This window comes from Ochotona princeps, chromosome 28 (assembly GCF_030435755.1).
Source record: "Ochotona princeps isolate mOchPri1 chromosome 28, mOchPri1.hap1, whole genome shotgun sequence".
Taxonomy (NCBI): Eukaryota; Metazoa; Chordata; class Mammalia; order Lagomorpha; family Ochotonidae; genus Ochotona; species Ochotona princeps.
The window spans coordinates 20206478-20221572 of record NC_080859.1 but is presented as its reverse complement, the minus strand read 5'-3'; the positions used below and the strand labels follow the sequence as shown (position 1 = coordinate 20221572).

The window sequence follows — 15095 nt, the reverse complement described above, 5'->3', positions numbered from 1 at the left end:
TTAATTTTCAGACAATACCATTGAATTAGTGAACTACTATGAAGGATGTAATTCAGTATGCTAAAATTTTTAAAAATCATATATATGATTTCCAAGGGCTCATTTTTTCATTCTATCCATATATCATTGTTAACTGATTCCTCAGCAGCTTCACTGTAAAATAAAATTCAGAGCCTATACTCTGAACGAGGCCAGATAAAATTCTAAGTACTTTTTAACTTCCTGAAAGTGAATGTACATTAAAAATCTTGGAACAATGCATAGAATCAAATGACAATGAAATAAACAAGATATTTTAAGACAGCTTACATGAAGAATAGGTGCTGTAAACATGTTTCTTAGATAATAGAATGCTTAAACATATGAATTACAGTTTGTGTACATTTCACAGGAAAGTTGTAAGATTGTTTTGTTTCTGCTCAAAAGTGACAGGTAGGATCAACTGATGAAATCTACAATATGATAAATTACAGCTCAATAGATAGGAAGCTTGGGAAAAAGAAACATTCTAAAATGCATATTTTCCTGAAGGTAAGTGATATCCTGGTCATTTGAAACCTTTCATCACTAAGATTGAGATGAGCTTTCAGAGCATTGTAAAAATGTTTCTGTATTCACTGAAAGACTGAGTCTATTTGGATCATCTAGTCCAACATGATATTCTACATTTCTCTAATGTTAAATTATATTTAAAGCTGTAACCCCTAGTTTTAAATCCCTTAGTGCTCACAAACCATTTGGCTTTTTATGTTGTTGATTTTTTGTGTTACATGTCTTGATTACTGTGTTCATGTCTGTGCCCTTGTGTTTGTGTTTGGCATTAATTATGGGAGAAACGGATGTTGTGCTGGTAACATTAAGTCAGCAGGACCCTATAAGCTGGAGGGCAAGACATAGATTCTGAAAAAGGTACGTACAGGAGAGCTTTGGTTGCCACAATTTTTATTTGGCAGAAGGAGCTCAGTAAGATGAAACAGGGCTAGAAAAACTTCTACCTAGAGATTATGTGATGCTGGGATTTTGTTTAAACACCAGACTAGAGCGCAACGAGTCAAGATTACATTCCAAGGATTCAAGATTACCTCTAAATCTCCAAAATGAAAATGAAATGGATATATGCCTTTTTAAGCACCTACTGAAGAAGTGATACAGATCATTTCTACATACACTGGAAATTAAGCTGGACAAGGTAAGTTATCTGGGGATTTGGGAGACCAAAGAACTATAACATCATGTAACAAAGGTTAGACAACTGGGGTTAAGCTATTTCTTAGTAGAACATTTCTCTACCTCGTTGTTGGACATTTTGGAGCTGAATAATTCTTGTGAGTGTGGGTTGATTGGATATTTTGTGCCCCTTAGTGTAATAGTACTACTAGCTTTAACAATAAGATAACAGTAGTTACAACCAAAATTGTTAAAAAAAAATTGTCAAACATCCCCTGTGAAGTGAAACTACTTCTGGGTGAAAACCATTGTCTTAGATAAAGTGATCTGTAAACTGTTAGTTAACAAAATGAGATGGCTGGAGACCAATGGTCAGTTTTCCAGTGTGGATAATTGTGTTAGAGCACACAGAAAGAGAGCAGATTAAAAAAAAATTTAAAGGTATATTTGTTTTTATTAGGAAGGCAGACTTAAAGAAAGAAGGAAAGACAGAAAGATTTTCCACCTCTGGTTCACTCCTCAAACTACTACAGTGGCCAAAGCTGAGCCGATCTGAAACCAGGAGCCAGTAGCCTCTTCCAGGTCTTCCATGTAGGTAGAGGGATGCAAGGCTTTCCCAGGCCATAAACAGAGGGATGAATCAGAAGTGGAGCAACCAGGCTATGAACTAGAGCCCATTTGCAAAGGATGCTGGCAGTTGCAGGTGGGGGATTAGCCTGTTGAGCCACCACACTGCCCCTAATTAAAAGCTTTTAGGGGGAAGATGATGAGGTTAGGATGAGAAATTCTGAATCTGCCTTTATATTCCTCAAGGACATATAAGTGAAGGTTAACAGCAAGAAGATTTTAAAATTGATTGTTTTTATTATTATTCAGGTATTGAGAGGTCAAAAATATGATTATTGCCATTTTAGTATTTTCAAGCCTCAAGAGAGAACACTGTGGTCTACACTGGGACACAGAGCAAGGTGCTAAGGTTAGTTAGGTGGTCAGTGAAACGAGGGAAATGCTGTCAGGAGCCTCTTCCACAGTTTTCACAAGAAGGAATTGGTGAGGCATCATCATCATGCTGAGAATGGAAAATTTTGAACATTTTTAGTGTTCTTTAGGACATAAAAGCTTTCCTTAGTTGGCTGGTACCTGGCCCTGTGGTGCTTATGGCAGGTGGACAGTGACTCCTGGTGTAATGTTTCATGAAATTTTCTTCAACAAAATTTATTCAGCTTTTTACATGAGTCTCTAACACTCCTTTGATACCTACTGCTTACTGTTTAGTTTTATTTTCACTGTATTTCTGTTACTGAATATTCACAGCAGAGGGAAAGAAAGATATGTAAAAGGAATTTCAGAGGCAGAATTTGGCTCAACAATTATGCCATTCCTGAAAATGTCCTGAATTTTGGATCTGTTCTCCATTTCATTTTCCTGAAAATGAACATATCTTAAGGGATGGCAGGTAATGATCCAGATAAATGGGTCTTTATCACATACATGGGAAACCTGGATTGAGTTCCAGGATCTTGGCTTTTGCTAACTCAGTCCTAGTCGTCGCAGGCATTTGGCAAGTGAACCAATGGATGCAAGATCTCATTATGTCTGTCTGTATCTTGCCATCTGATTATTTGCCTATGTCCATCAATCTTCAAAAGAAATGATTTAAAAAGAGAATCTTAGTGGAAATGGAAAATGCTAGAGAGAAGCTTTATGAGGCAGCTTGAGCTAGGTAGTAGAGAGAAACTTTTTTAGAGAGTTGGTGTATGGATTTACCAGTAGAATAAATAGGTGAAAGGTATTCTTAGCATGATGAATCATCATAACAAATTATGCATTGCTCTTTTTCTCCAAATGATTGGATCTACACTCTTTTCAGGTTGCTCATAGATTGGTGTACTAATCATATTCATCGAACAAAAAGAAGATGAACACCTGTAATCTCGTCCTGTTGGTTTGTATAGTAATCTACTGAAGTAGCTACACAATAAAGCCAAGAAAAGAAGCAAAAGGGAACAATATAGGACACTAATATTTATTTTTATTTGAATTTTTAAAAATAGATTCCACAGTATCTGTTTCATTAGGCAGGCCATATACTGTCTCTACTTTCAGGCAGTTAAGCCTCAGATCAAAAGGACTGAAGTACCCAGATGAAGTAATGAATAAATCAATAAAAGAGTTAAGTTCCAGTGACTTTGGTATCACTTGCAATTCAATGATTTCAAGTCTAACAGGACAGGATAGGAACTGAACAAGTTTGGATGTGGTTGAATAGAACAGCAAAGTCGATGATAAAATGTATCATTTGGGATTACATTATTAAACTACTGTTAAACAATTTTTAAATCCGTATTCTCCATAAAAGCATTAAGTTTTTTGTTTGTTATTTAGATAGGTGATTAACTATGGTAAGTTTCAACACAAGTTTTGGTAAAAGATTTCTTTTGATAGGTTTCTCAGATTGGCCTCAACTGGAAATCTTCTTTTTTGTGTTCATTTTAATTTTCTACTCCCTAACTATTTTTGGAAACACCACAATTATTATTCTCTCTCGGGTGGACCTTCGACTGCACACACCCATGTACTTCTTCTTGTCCCACCTCTCATTCCTGGACCTCTGCTTTACAACCAGCACTGTTCCACAGCTTCTGATCAACCTTTATGGACTTGACAGAACCATCAGCTATGGAGGGTGTGTGGCTCAACTGTATATTTACCTTGCACTGGGCTCCACTGAGTGTGTTCTCCTGGTGGTAATGGCCATTGACCGCTACGCAGCCGTGTGTCGTCCTCTGCACTACACAACCATAATGCACCCTTGTCTGTGCCAGACAATGGCTATGTCTTCTTGGGTGGGAGGTTTCCTAAACTCTCTGGTTCAGACAGGTCTGGTGATGGCCATGCCCCTCTGTGGCCATCGACTTAACCACTTCTTTTGTGAGATGCCTGTATTCCTTAAGTTAGCATGTGAAGATACGGAAGGAACAGAAGCGAAGATGTTTGTAGCTCGAGTGATAATACTGGTTTTTCCTGCAGCTCTAATTTTAGGGTCTTACGTACAGATTGCTAGAGCAGTCTTAAGGATCAAGTCAATGGCAGGACGCAGAAAGGCCTTTGGGACCTGTGGATCTCACCTTCTTGTGGTTTTCCTTTTTTATGGCTCAGCCATCTACACATATCTCCAACCGATCCACAGTTACACTGAGAGTAAAGGAAAGTTTGTTGCCCTTTTTTATACTATAATTACTCCTATTCTCAATCCTCTGATTTATACCTTAAGGAACAAGGATGTGAAGGGGGCTCTGAAAAAGATACTAACGAGAGGGCGAGACTCAGGGTAGGCAGGGTGAGGGGTGGGAAGTAAGATCAATTAAAGTTTCTGCACTAGCTCATCCTGTTCCCTGTAGGAGAGTTAGTCACAGTCTCTAGTGTCCTCCATGACTGAGGTTTGGAAGAAGGTATGTACTGGGACTCATTTTAGTTCAGCACCCATGAACATTATGTACCAGAGAGTAAGTACTGTTCTGTATTATTTTTTTTTTTCCTTGAGAAGTGGGTGTATCGTGATTGCGCTGGAGACCGGGCACGGGTCCTAGATAAGGAGACAGTCATGAAAAGCCTAATGCAGACTGACAACACCTTTGCCAAAGCCAGTGATTTACAGCAAGGTGGCATGTAGATGGTGAGGTACCGAAAACAGAATATAGGGTGTGAGCCCATGTCCCCTCACACATCAGGGGTCTATTTCTAAGGCATATAATAATTGATATCATTGTTTGATGCTTGGAGGAAATAGATTATGAATAGAGTTACGTCCTGAAGCAGGTAGAGTTTCAGATATGAAGGAGGTTTACCTACTTGAAGTAAAAGGAAACATCATTAGGGTGATACTGAAAGGATACATGTGTATCTCATCAGTTGCACTGTCTCAGGCATGCTCCTGGATATCACGAACAACATGATGTTATGCAAGAGAAAAGAGACTAGCAAAGAAAAAAACACTGACCCAAATCAAGGAAAAATGATAATGTAGAAAAAACAGAAAGAACAAAAGAAAAATAACCAAAAGGATTCCAGTGTTCAGAGGTTCTAGACACAGTCAGCAAAAATGTGAAGAGAGAGGACATCCAAGACTCCAGCCACGCCATCTTATGTCATATACATAAATGACGATTTCACCTCAAAGGGCAAGTGTCTTTCTTGGTGACTTGTTTACTGTCTTGGTAGATTTCACCTTGAGCAAATTATCTTGTAATACAATAGTAATACCTAATATTTGCATAACTTTTGAAAATATTATTGACTTATTCATTAATCCTTATAAAGACATCATACTGGGCCCGGCGGCATGGCCTAGCGGCTAAAGTCCTTGCCTTGAACGCCCCGGGATCCCATATGGGCGCCGGTTCTAATCCCAGCAGCTCCACTTCCCATCCAGCTCCCTGCTTGTGGCCTGGGAAAGCAGTCGAGGACAGCCCAAAGCCTTGGGACCCTGCACCCGCGTGGGAGACCTGGAAGAGGTTCCTGGTTCCCGGCATTGGATCGGCGCGCACCAGCCCGTTGCGGCTCACATGGGGAGTGAATCATCGGATGGAAGATCTTCCTCTCTGTCTCTCCTCCTCTCTGTATATCCGGCTTTCCAATAATAATAAATCTTTTTTTTTTTTTAAAAAAGACATCATACTAAATTGTTCTGTTGTATTTCCTTGTTATTCACTATGAAACTGATACTCAGAGTTTAATTTATTTATTCAGATTCATTGGTGAATATGGAGTGAAGCTGAAAGCTGGCTTTGTAGCTCTAAATTCACACGTTGACGTCACACTCTGTTTTCACTTTTTATAGAAGAATACAGATTAAAATAGAAAGTAGTGGGAAAAGGAGTCAAATGTGAATTAAGTATTTTTCACATTTTTTTTCGCCAGAGGGGACATTTATTTCTTCATATATAAACAAGGAATAATAATGATTATCATTTCAAAGATACTCATATTTTGGGTTTTGTCATAGCTTTTTTGAAATTTTGAATTGAATTTCTATTTCTGAACACTTTATTAAAGCCTAGCATACACAGACCAATGACTATTTTTTTTGACAATGATCATTTTTATAACCAACTGCCAAATTAAGTTCAAACCATTATTTGTAACCCCAAGAAGCCTCTCTATTTCTCTCACCATTCTTTATTTTTAATGCATGAAATAAGAGTCATTTCATGCTATAATAAACAATAATATTGTCACTGAAATGGTATGATTTAGTGAAGCAACATTTATAACCATGTACCAAATGACTTTACATCTATACAATTTTATCTTCTCTTATTGATTAGCTACCATGAATACAAGAAAATATGATAGATTTCTTTTTGAGTTTGGCTTATTTCACTTAACATAATAATTTCCAGTCCTGTTCATTTTGTTGAAAATGTAAGGAATTTATTTTTCATGTTCACAAGGGAAAATTGCATACGTGTCTGATGCTGTGTCCTGTCTCACAATGTGTACACATGGTGAAATAGCCAACCAGGCAAAAATTTTACTTTTTCAAATATTCAGCAATTCTTTACACTAAAAACATTGCAAACTCTATCTCCTAGTTTTTTAAATACATAGATATACAGTACATTAACATTGCTTATTATTACCTTAATATGGAATAGAACACCAGGACATCTGTTATCCAGCTGTTATGTAGTACTTATCAACGAACCTTTTTCAGCCTTCCTTTTCTACTTCCCTCCATAGTCTCTGGTAACTACCATTATATATTTTTTCTCTAAAAATGCTATTTTTTAGGCTCTACATACCATTGAAACCATGTAATATTAATTCATTTTTCAGGGCTTGCCTTATTTTACCTGCCATAATTAACTCCAATTCCAGTCGCATGACAAATGACATGATTTTGTCTCTGTTCGAACGGAGAGTACATTTCTTTGTGTTTATGTATCACATCTTGTTCATTCATTGATGGGTGAACAGTCAGGTTGTTTCCACTTTGGAGGCCATGCGAATATTGCTGCAGTAAGCAAACGTCCCCTTGACAAATGGATTTCATATCCCTTGGACATATACTCCGGTGGAATTGCTGGATATATTACTCTTATCTTTTTGAGAAGCTTTATCTCTGGCTATTTGAGAAACCTCTGTAGGGTTATTCACAATGGCAACTTACATTTCACTAGACAAGTGAATAAGGATTTCCTTTTCTCTGCGTTTTTGCCAAAAGTTAATTTTTTATTTATTTAATAGCCAGTCTTGACAGAGTGAAGTGAAATCTCATTATGATTTGACTTTTCTCTTTTCACTGAATTGTTTTACTCACCTACACTGAAAAAAATTCACATATTTCACAACACAGTTTTAGGAGCATGGTGATGCTTGTGCCTCTGACCCCACTCCTGCCTGTGTTGCCCACCCACTCTCCTCTTTTCTTCTTTATTTCCTCTTTTTTTTTTTGCCCATTTGTTTAATTAGTTCTGTTTTATTTACATTCAGCAATTTAAAATCATTTAAAAGCCAGCACAGTGAAACACGGTTAGAACGAATACACAGCTTCATATTTATCAAGTATGTGCTTTAAAACGTATGTGAAGCCAGGGTCTGTTTGAATCTGCTTTGGTAAGAAAGTCAGACATGGAAATAACTGTCATAAAAAATGGTGTGGTTATATTCCTGTATCCCTGGATGATAATATAGACTTTCTATAAGACCAAGTGTATCATCCAGGGCCACAGGAAAAGGCACTGTGGTCAGTTAGAATGCAGAATGGAAGCAAGGGACAATTACGAGCAGGAGCCTTTAGTGTGCGTGTGTGCGTGTGTGTGAGAGTGTGTGTGTGTGTGTGTGTGTGTGTGTGTGTGTGTGTGCATGTGTGGGTATGTGTGTGTGGTTTTCAGGTAAGTGGGGTAAGCAGGTCTAGAACTGGCTAACAGAAAGAAGCCCAGGGGTTTTCCTCTATTTTTTAACCACGGCATGTTTCCACTTCACTTCTCAATCACAGGCTTAACACTCCTTTAGGTAAAGAATTTTCATGTTTAGAGATGTTGATCATTTTTCAAGTAACTGCTGGTCACATGCATGTTTTCCTTGAAAAAAATCTGTTTATACACACTGCCCATTTTAAAATAGCGTTTTCATTATTGCTTTTTGCTATTCAGCTGTCTGAGTCCTTTTATACAATTTGCATATTGACCATTTGCCAAGTGCATAGCTTGCACATGTTTTTTCCCTATTTTATAAGTTGTCTCTTCACATTGTTGATCCTTTAGTTGTACAAAGACTTTTTAGTTTGTTGACATTTAACTTGTCCACGTTTCTCTTTGTAATTAAAAAAAAGATTTATTTATTTATATTGGAAAGGCGGATATACATAGAGGAGGAGAGACAGAGAAAGATCTTCTGTCCAATGATTCATTTCCCAAGTGAGCGCAATGGTTGATGCTGCATCGATCCGAAGTCAGGATCCAGGAGCCTCTTCCAGGTCTCCCAGGGTCCCAAAGCTTTGGGCTGTCCTTGACTGCTTTCCCAGGCCACAAGCAGGGAGCTGGATGGGAAGTGGGACCGTCGGCATTAGAACCGGCGCCCATATGGGGTCTTGGTGCTCAAGGCGAGGACCTTAGCTGCTAGGCCACCATGCCAGGCCCAGATGCTATATTCTTAATCCATAAAACTTAAAATATTGTCTTTCTGACATAAAATGAAGCTTAAACATCTTGAAAAAACTTTCAGGATTGCAAAAATTGTAGTGGCAGAGTTTTCCTGTACAGAATTGTGAGCCTTTAACTGAATATAAACAATTTCAAGTGGTGATTTAAATTTTTTTTTTAACTTGGAAAGGCAGATATACTGAAAGGAGATACAGAGATAAAGATCTTGCCTTTTCTGGTTCATTCCCCAAGTGTCCAGAGATGAGCTGATCTGAAGCCAGGAGCCAGGAGTTTCTTCTTGGTCTCCCATGTGGGTATAGGGTCCCAGGGTTTTGGGTCATCCTCTACTGCTTTCCCAGGCCACAGACAGGGAGTTGGAAGGGAAGTGGAGCAGCCAGGCCATGGACCGGTACCCATATAGGATTCTGGTGGATGCAAGTTGAGGATTTAGCCACTGGGGTATTGCCCCAGACTTGAAGTGTTGCTTTTTAAAATTACCATGGTTCACAAAATGGCATTTTTTTGCTAAATACATCGGTACATTAATACATATCATTAAAAAATTTGTTGTGAATAAACCAAAATATAAAATAAATATTAATATGCAGATTTTACATTAGGGGGAAATAGAAAACTACAAGCCAGTCATAAGGCAAACTAACTTTTTGTTGGATCATCAATGTAAGTAAACAAAAATATATGAAGAGTCCAGGACAGGAAGAGGTTTTATGTATTATGAGCAGGGTAGACTTCAATTGGGATTGGTGGAGAGTTGGTAGTATTGGATCAAAATGAAGGAAATGTGGCAAATTGTTGATTGGAGTATTCCAAAAGCGAAGTGAGAAGGTATATTCTGAGAACACTGACTAGATACATTTGGTTAGGCAGAAAACAGAATACGGGAGATATAGAGAACTTTGATTTGTAACACAGCCCTTATTTTAATTGTGACTTTTGGGACCCAAACTCTCCAAGGCATCACCCGATAAACAAAGCTCTTCCACTCCTCTGAGGAGGCAGGCCTTGGCGGAATTATTCTGCTTAGCTTTAGTGTCAGAGCTGTTTTGATAATACACAGCTCCTTCATAATGTGAGGGTGTTAGGGTGAGAAAGAGGGTTGCAGTGGGAAGGACTCCTCCAGTCCTAGGGTAAGAACTTCAACAGTCCCATCTATTGAGGAAGAGAACCACATGTAATCATGAGCTCTATGACAGGAGCTCATGTCCAAGTCCTCTGTCCAATATGAAGTCCGGCCCAAGGAGAAACGTCTCATATGCTACTAACCTGCAGTCAGTCTCTCATTACTTTGAAGTCAGAAGAATTGAGGGAGGTAAATTAACATTGTTGCCTTCCAGAGTTCATATTTTTTAGGAAGCTGATTCAGAAACAGCTGGGATTTGAACACAAGCATTCCAAAATAGTATGCTGGCAAATTTAAATCTCCAACACAGTTTGCATAGAACCAGGTAATTTAACCATCATCTGCTTACTCCTAGGGTTCACAGTTGTTGAAGCTGGTACCAGAAAGAGCTGGGGTTTGAACATGTGCACTCCACTGTGGGGTGGTGCATTGTCATCAGCATGTAGCTAGATTGAATGACTTGTGCAAGCTTTGTTTCAGTTGTAACTCCTCTTATTTTTCTTCCTCCCCTTAAAATTTATTTGTGTGTGTGTGTGTGTTTGTGTGTGTGTGTGTGTGTGTGTGTGTGTGTGTGAGAGAGAGAGAGAGAGAGAGAGAGAGAGGAGAGAGAGAGAGAGAAGAGAAATGGGCAGGGAGATAAAGATCCTTTGTCTGCTGGTTCACTCCCCAGATAACCACAATGGCTAGTCCTGAACAGAGCTGAAGTCAGCCAGCAGGTGTCCTACATATCTACAAAGGTTCAATGCTTGGCCATACTCCATTGCTTTCCCCAGACCACCAGACCACCAGAAGTGCAGCAGCGAAGACTCCATCTGGTTCACATGAGGAGCCAGTTAGGCAGCAGCTTTACCTGTTAACATTATAACGCTGTATGCTTTTCTTATCTCTGACCTGAGATATGAGAGGGGCATAAAATGTCTAAAGTTCAGAAGCGTGAACAGAAGTGAAAAGATGCAATTCTAGCTTTGGAGATGGTGGAATTTTCAGAGAGCGCTTAGAATACTAAGAGAAGAGTGTCAGGGGTATAACCATGATGGGTTCACTATGTGAGGAATGTGTAGAGAAGGAGGGGCACAGCAAAGAGAATGATGGATGGCCATAGAAGGTGGAAAAGCTCAGGAAAATAAAGGCTGGAATTTTTGATAAAGGCGTTGTAGCTCAGACAAAAGATTGTGACAAAATGACAGTAGCAGTAGTAGAAATATCCACTGTTTTTTCGTATAATATGGATAAGAAAATATCCATAACGGCTCCATAATATTCAGTAACAAACTGAAGCGTGAGTGGATAGAGCAGTAGATGGAACATTGAATACAAGCAACTCATTCTGTTCACAAAGAGGAAAAGACGGGCAGCAACTGAAAGGCAATAAGTGTTAAAGTAGATTTTTACTTGTAAAGACTTGATCATTGATCAGTTCTGTTGAGTCAGAGTCATGGAGAGGCATGTTAAGGATAAATAAGACTGAGAATTCTTAACTAATGGTGTTTTTCTGACACTTGAGTTGGTATTCTCAGAATTTAACAATCTCATTTCAGACAGGGAGGCTACAGACAACTGCGCTTTTTGGAATATGCTGCAAGGAGACAGTGATTGTAACTAAAGGAGATACATAAGAAAATGTTTGGCATGATTGATTGAGGAATAAAAAATATGGATGTGGAAGAGAGGTGATAGAAGTAATGGCACAGGAGACCATGAATGATAACTTGAGACAGAGGTTTCAGTAAATAAACTCCTGATTTCAGAGTCTGTGTAGAAAAGTAACACATCAGATGGTATGAGGATCTATAGGAGAATGACCTTTAGGTTTTCCCCGTAAACAAGGGAGACTACAACTTGTATTGCAAGTTTTATTTAGCCCCATCTTGCACTTGTTGAAATTCACCTGTTAGTGGGCCGTTGGAATATGTCAGCACTTCCTCAAATCATCCTTGTCTTCTATTTTTATTAAATAATTGTCAAGTTTGCAAGTTAGTCACTTCCATTCTTCACTTGTACAACTGAAATTTTCAAGGTAAGATCAGTTTTCCCTTTTCTAGATTATTCCATTATCCTGTTTACCATGGTAGCTCTTTATTTGTTTAAAGGCTCCTTGTATGCAATATATTGACATTCTTTAGGATAATTTCTCTGATATATACAATATTAACTATATTCCTAAATTATTATTTAGTTGCAAATACATTAAGCATTATTTATCTTATAATAGACATAAATGATAAAATTGTAGAGCAAAAATGGTTAAAATGTAGCACCAATAAATGTTTCGCATGAAATGAATTTTTATATCATGTGCACCAGGTATGGTGACAGCTTTAGGAATATGATTTTTAATTTATTCAAAAATACTCCTTGAGAGCTTTTTATTCTACAGTCATTGAACCCTATTATGACAATACAGTTGGGAACTTACAGAGTAGTGGTAGAGTAGTGTGAAAAGTGCATATAGCATTTTTTTTTGCAGTTTATAGAATATATCATACCTTTTAATTATAATAAAAATTTTGTGAAATATAATGTATTATGTTTTGATGGTCTGCACATTTTTGATGTAGCACTAACAGATGGTTTATTACTTTGGTTTCTTTTTAAGTTTTTTTTATTGGTCTCTACTTGCTTAAATTAAAGGGGAACAAATTCCTATTCTATATGTCCTGTTTATCACAGAGTGTATATAAGGTTAGTTGACTTTTCCTCAAAAGAAACAAATATTTATATCTCAATTGAGAGTCAAATGTTTCACTGACCAAATTTGTTTAACATCTCACATCTTCTACGACAGGGGGAGCTCAAAGTTGAGAAGGGATATATGCAAAAAATCTCAGTGAGGGGGGCAAATGGTAGAATGAAATTATATAAAGATGGTAGAGAGGAAAGAACAGCTCTTCCCAGGTGTGAATGTGTGGTCAGCTGTTGTTGCTTTGCCAAGTGGCTGATCTTCCCTCACACTCTCCTGAGCCATTTGATGTTCAAGATGAGGGCTTCAAGAATCAGTGATCTGAGGAAACTCAAAGAAGGAAGCAGATAATTACCCAGAGGTAAAACCTGTGCTCTTATCTTTAGATATAAATAGTATCAGGAAATGGCTGCATACAGAAAATGAAAAGAAAGGTGAGGGACAAAGTAGAGTCCTATTTATGTATTTACACTTTAGATTTTTTTAAATGTTATGTTCACTTTATTGAAATTTTCCCTGATCTTTTAAAAGATTTATTTATTTTTATTGCAAAGTCAGATATACAGAGAGGAGGAGAGACAGACAGGAAGATGTTCCATTCAAGGATTCACTCACCAAGTGGCCGCAAGGGCTGGTGTAGTGCCAATCTAAAGCCAGGAGCCAGGAGCTTCTTCTGGGTCTCCCACGCGGGTGCAGGGTCCCAAGGCTTTGGGCCGTCCTTGACTGCTTTCCAGGCCACAAGCAGGGAGCTGGATGGGAAGTGGGGCTGCCAGGATTAAAGGCAGTGCCCATATGGGATCCCAGTGCGTTCAAGGGAGGACTGACTTTAGCCTCTGGGCCACCATGCCAGGCCCCCTAATCTTTTTTTTTTTTTTAATTTCTCTAATGTTCCTTCTTTGAATTAGGTCACTATTTCTACTTTAAGGTCAGGAAATATCAGATCTCAAGGGATGAATAACATCGCTAAAATCATGGGGGAAAAAAATGGGAAGAAGGACTCTGGTTCCAGCAGAGGCAAAATCATTCCTTACCCAGAGATTTCTAGTCTAAGGAAAACAAGCACAATAGAGGACCAGAAAAGAAATGAATATCACAATAGATAATTTTATTTGGGAGTATATAGGGAGGACTGTGAAATGAGATTTTAAACCATGTTCTCAGGAAATATTACCATGTCTTCTGTCGTTTGCACAGGTGAAAGGTTATGCAGAGTTTCAACGTAAGTTTCCGAGATGGATTTGTTCTGGTGGGTTTCTCAGACTGGCCCCACTTGGAAGCCTTCCTTTTTGTCTTTATTTCAGTTTTTTACTGCCTAACTCTCTTTGGCAATACTGCTATCATTGTTCTCTCACGACTGGACCTCCGACTGCACACGCCCATGTACTTCTTCCTCTGTCACCTCTCTTTCTTGGACCTTTGCTACACCACCAGCACAGTGCCACAGCTTTTGATCAACCTTCGTGGACTTGACCGCACCATCAGCTATAGAGGGTGTGTGACCCAGCTTTTCATCTTCCTAACCCTGGTCTCCACTGAGTGTTTGCTGTTGGTGGTAATGGCTTTTGACCGCTACACTGCTGTCTGTCGACCACTGCATTACACAACCATTATGAACCCCAATCTGTGCCACACAATGGCTCTCTCATCTTGGATGGTAGGCTTCGTAAACTCTTTGATTCAGACAAATCTTATGATGGCCATGCCTCTCTGTAGCCATCGACTGAACCACTTCTTCTGTGAGTTGCCTGCATTTGTAAAGTTGGCTTGTGAGGACAGAGAAGGAACAGAGGTCAAGATGTTTGTGGCCAGGACCATCATCTTAGTTATTCCTGCTTCACTACTTCTGGTTTCTTATGCACACATCGTTAGAGCAGTGCTGAAGGTCAAGTCAATGGCTGGACGTAGAAAGGCTTTTGGAACTTGTGGATCACATCTCTTAGTGGTCTCCCTTTTTTACGGCTCAGGCATCTACACATATCTCCAACCCATGCAAAATTACTCTGAGAGTGATGGAAAATTTGTTGCCCTGTTTTATACCATTATTACGCCTATCCTTAATCCTCTGATTTACACCCTTAGGAACAAAGATGTGAAAGGAGCTGTGTGGAAGCTACTGCACGGAGGTAGAGAACGAGGCTAGCAGAGCAAGCGGAGGACAGTAACGTTTTTCTCAATAGTTCTCATGACAAAAAAAAAAAAAAATAGTTCTCATGACAGGAAGCTTACCCTCTTCTCCAAAGCACAGCTTCTAGTAGAAAATAATCTCGTTAATCCTCAGGAGGATATTTGGATAAAACTGAAATGTAAACTTCCATATTTCTACATTTGCTACTTGCCATTCTTTCTGAGAATAAATTTTTGAAAGGGGAAATTGAGTTTGAAGCTAAGGGTGGTTGGAGGAGAAATCAATGAGCTTAATGCTCCTCACAGTTTGGTCTCTGACGTATACGTCTTCAGAGGA

General features: G+C 38.7%; 2 protein-coding genes across 2 annotated transcripts; both read left to right on the top strand.

Annotated features, from left to right (window-relative positions):
- The first annotated feature begins 3566 nt into the window (after positions 1–3566).
- On the top strand, positions 3567–4502 carry LOC101524321 (olfactory receptor 2Y1-like). The gene has a single exon (XM_004586170.2). It carries the CDS (start codon positions 3567–3569, stop codon positions 4500–4502), a length of 936 nt encoding a protein of 311 aa, XP_004586227.1.
- A 9336-nt stretch (positions 4503–13838) lies between these two features.
- Positions 13839–14774, top strand: LOC101533569 (olfactory receptor 2Y1-like). Its single transcript, XM_004586276.2, has one exon. It carries the CDS (start codon positions 13839–13841, stop codon positions 14772–14774), a length of 936 nt encoding a protein of 311 aa, XP_004586333.2.
- The last annotated feature ends 321 nt before the right edge of the window (positions 14775–15095 follow it).